Source organism: Arachis duranensis, chromosome 6 (genome assembly GCF_000817695.3).
Source record: "Arachis duranensis cultivar V14167 chromosome 6, aradu.V14167.gnm2.J7QH, whole genome shotgun sequence".
In the NCBI taxonomy this organism is placed as follows: domain Eukaryota; kingdom Viridiplantae; phylum Streptophyta; class Magnoliopsida; order Fabales; family Fabaceae; genus Arachis; species Arachis duranensis.
In genome coordinates, this window is record NC_029777.3 from 107,493,891 (window position 1) to 107,497,692 (window position 3,802).

At 25.6% G+C, this 3,802-nt stretch overlaps 1 protein-coding gene across 1 annotated transcript; it reads left to right on the top strand.

Moving 5' to 3' along the window:
• Positions 1–2,433: 2,433 nt before the first annotated feature.
• Positions 2,434–3,573, top strand: LOC107495452 (F-box/kelch-repeat protein At3g23880-like). Its single transcript, XM_016116601.1, has one exon. It carries the CDS (start codon positions 2,434–2,436, stop codon positions 3,571–3,573), a length of 1,140 nt encoding a protein of 379 aa, XP_015972087.1.
• Positions 3,574–3,802: the final 229 nt, after the last annotated feature.

Below are 3,802 nucleotides of genomic sequence, written 5' to 3' on the forward strand. Positions count from 1 at the left end.
ATCTTGTTATTTTTTTAGAATTTTTAATTTTTATTTTTATTGTTCTTTTTTTTTTTACCATTATCTATTTACATATTTATCATTGGCTCGCCACCACTCTTATGTTGACTTGTTCTCTCTTCTTTCCTCCATTTTTTATTTTCCTTCTACCTTCTTTTCAGTCTCATTTAGTTAATAATTATTACACTCAAAAGTGAATATTATTTTAAAAATAATAATAATAAAAAAAATCTTGTAACATTTGTGTAAATCATTTACACTCCTATAAATATAACAAAGGAGTAAATTTAACTTTTTCTGGTATGAGTATTTTTTTATTATCTAATAATACAAAGTCATATATTTATATTTATGATAAAAGTTAAATAATATTATTACTTTTTGTTTAACAAAATTAAAATATAACACAAAAACAAAGATAAAAACTGAGTAAAGTAAATAGCTCTAAAAAAAGATCATGTCAAATTTTATGCCATGATATATGAGAATAATGATTTATTTTATTATATTTATTTTTATACTAAAAAAACAAAAAATTAAATTTTATTTTAGTTTTTTATTACTTGTTTTACTTATCTACAATCGTTTAAATTAGACTTTATACTTATTGAGTTATGTTTTCTCCCAACGAACAAAATATTTATGAAGTCATTTTCATTTTGTTTATAAGAGTACATCTATTATATCGTAATTTTAATAATTAATTTAAATTTTAAAAAATTGAATAAATTGAATAAATTTATATGTATTTTGATTACATTCAAAAGTGAATTATATATGTACTCCTATAGTTAAGAAATAGACTTAACTTATTCTATAATAAGTAAGTTTTTCAATCATTTAATTTATAAAAAAAGTCACATCTTTTTATTTATCCTAAAAATTAAAAATAAAAATTAATATTCATATTTTTGATTAACAGAATTAAAATAAAATATTAAAATAAACCTCGAATAAAAATACAAAATTTTGAATTCCAAAATATAAAATAGTTAAAAGATAAAAAAATTATTTAAATATAATTTTTTAAAGGTACTCCATGAACTTAGATAAATAAATATTATATGCAAAATGAATTATGATATATTGATACAAAATTATTATGTGTAAATTTTTTAAAAAATATTACGCTGTTAAACTATTTTACTTTTATTCTTTTAAAAATATATCTATAATAAAAAATTTGCATGAATAATTTACATACAATAAAAAATTGTTGCAATAAAAAATATGTGAAAATTTTTTATCCAATTTAACTACGGAATGTACAAAATTTTTTTAATAATAAAACTCTTCCATTAAGAATAATATTAAAATTTAAATTTGGATACTAATCCACATTATATATTGCATAGGTATTTAGAGTATATTAAATTTGAAGAAAAAAATTACTCAGTGTAAATTTTTTTTAAATTAATCTTGTTGAATTATTTTACTTTTATTCCTTAAAAATATATCCTAATAAAAAATCTGTAACAATAATTTACATCCAATAGGAATATTTTAATGAGGTTAAGATGAAAAAATGGGTATAAATTTTTTTATTTGACATAATTGGCGAAAATTTTTTTTTAATAATAAACCTTTCTTTAAAGGTAATATTGGAACTTAAATTTAGACACCAATTATTATTATATATTGTGTAAGTACAAGAGTACATTAAAATTGTATGATAATAATTTAAAAAAAATATTATTTGTACATTTGTATATTTATTTAAAAAAATTACTTTATTTAAATTATTTTGAAAGTGTGATCCATTTTATAATTTTAAGACTGAGAGTGAGCAATTTTTTAAAATTTCTTTTACAGTTAAGAGCTAAGCAGTTACATCATTCTAATGGAATACGTGACTGAATATGTAATTTAGATTATAAAAATAAGGGTAAAAGAGGAAAAAATATTGGAAACTAAATCCTCCGTATTCGCATTATATATTGTTATTAAAAAAATTACTTTGTTTAAATTATTTTACAAGTGTGATCTATTTTATAATCTTAGGACTGAGAGTGAGCAATTTTTTTTAATTTCTTTTAAAGTTAAGAGTTAAGCAGTTACATCATTCTAATACAGTACGTGACTGAATATGTAATTTAGATTATAAAAATAAAAGTAAAATAAAAAAAATATTAGATACTAAATCTTCTGTATTCGAATTATATATTATTATAAATATTGTTATAGATTATCAAAATATATAAACATGTCATTCAATATAATTATCAAAAAAGATAATATCAAAAAATGATAATATAACTAATATGTATTCTTATAGTTATTTATTAATATTATCTTTTTTATTCCCTAGCTTTTATCTTTATTAACATCCAAGATAATATTATCTTTTAAACATTTTTTTGGTTAAATATCTTAGCTAGAATCTATTCAGATATATAAACATAGTCGTGGAAAATTGAAAGCAAAGTAGTTAACATGAGAGGGTTAATCTCTTCTTCAGCGCAAGAGATTGAAGGAAACGATGAGTTACTCACTCAAATTCTTGTTCACCTGCCTCGTAGAGATCTCATAACCTTCAAACTTGTCTGCAAGCAGTGGCGCTATCTCATCTCCGCCCCCGACTTCCGCCGCTACCATGCCACCGTAAAAAGAAGAGTCTCCGGTTTGTTCCTATATCACTTCACAAATCCTATAAATTACGGATTCAAATTCTTCTCCTTCAACACCTCATCTTCATCTTCCCGCCTCCCCGAAATCTCCGATCTACATTCTTGGCAGATATTACAATCTTGCAATGGCTTGATGCTTGTTCGCAAATCGAAAGACATGTTTATCTACAATCCTACCACTGGAGACAGAAAAATCTTGCCCTCACCCTTTCCATCGTTTCATGAAACACGTTTCATGCATTATTCTCTGGCTTTTGATCCCCTGCGATTTTTTGGTTATAAGCTGATCTACATCCTTCATGGCGGATATTCAAAGGAAGACTGCTACCAAACCATGATTTATTCCTCGGAATTCGGAGTCTGGAATCTGTGCGGATCTTCCTTCTGGACTCCCTTAGAGATGATGGATTTTGAACATGGAACCTATTTCAAAGACTCAGTTTATTGGATTGGCAACAGAAGTAAAACGATGCTGCGTTTTGATTTGAAGGAAGAGTGCGTGAAGGATGACATGCCTCCCTTGCCGGCAGAGCCTCATCATTATTATGAATACTGTCTTGCGCCTGCATGCGGTTACATGAATTTGGTTGGATTTGGTGACTCTGAGTTGTGTGTAAGCGTCTTCCGATTGAAGGAAGATTACTCATCAAGGTGGGTACTCATGCACAGTGTTGAACTTCAATTTACACCTTTAGTTATTCGTAAAAACGGAAGTATACGACGCGCATACAGTATAATCTATCTTATTGAAGATGATGAAGATGAGATGGCTTTGTTGGTGCAGACACAGGACAAAGTTAGTGCTCTGCGATTAAAAAATAATACCTATCACCATGTGTTTGACTTACCAAAAGTAAGAGCAACATATTTGCATTATTCTTTCCCACGGAGAGTTATGGGGTGGTACAGAGCCTTTGAATACATTGAGAGCTTAGCTTGTGTTTAGATTTTAGACATTTTGCATCATTTATTTTCTGGTAATCATACTTTAATCTAAATTTAGACATAGATCTTTGATTTCATGATATAGAATACTTTATATTTAATAACTTGTAATTTTATGATATATTTATATGGTACTGCAATTTTTTTATTTTCATCAAAATACAACAACTCTCTACAGTTATTATAAAATTTTGTGGAATCTTTCGTGACATAAACCAAATATATGAACA

What these genes read in the sequence shown, in the direction of transcription:
- LOC107495452 (XM_016116601.1), top strand. Translation starts at nt 2,434, where the DNA reads ATGAGAGGGTTAATCTCTTCTTCAGCGCAAGAGATTGAAGGAAACGAT.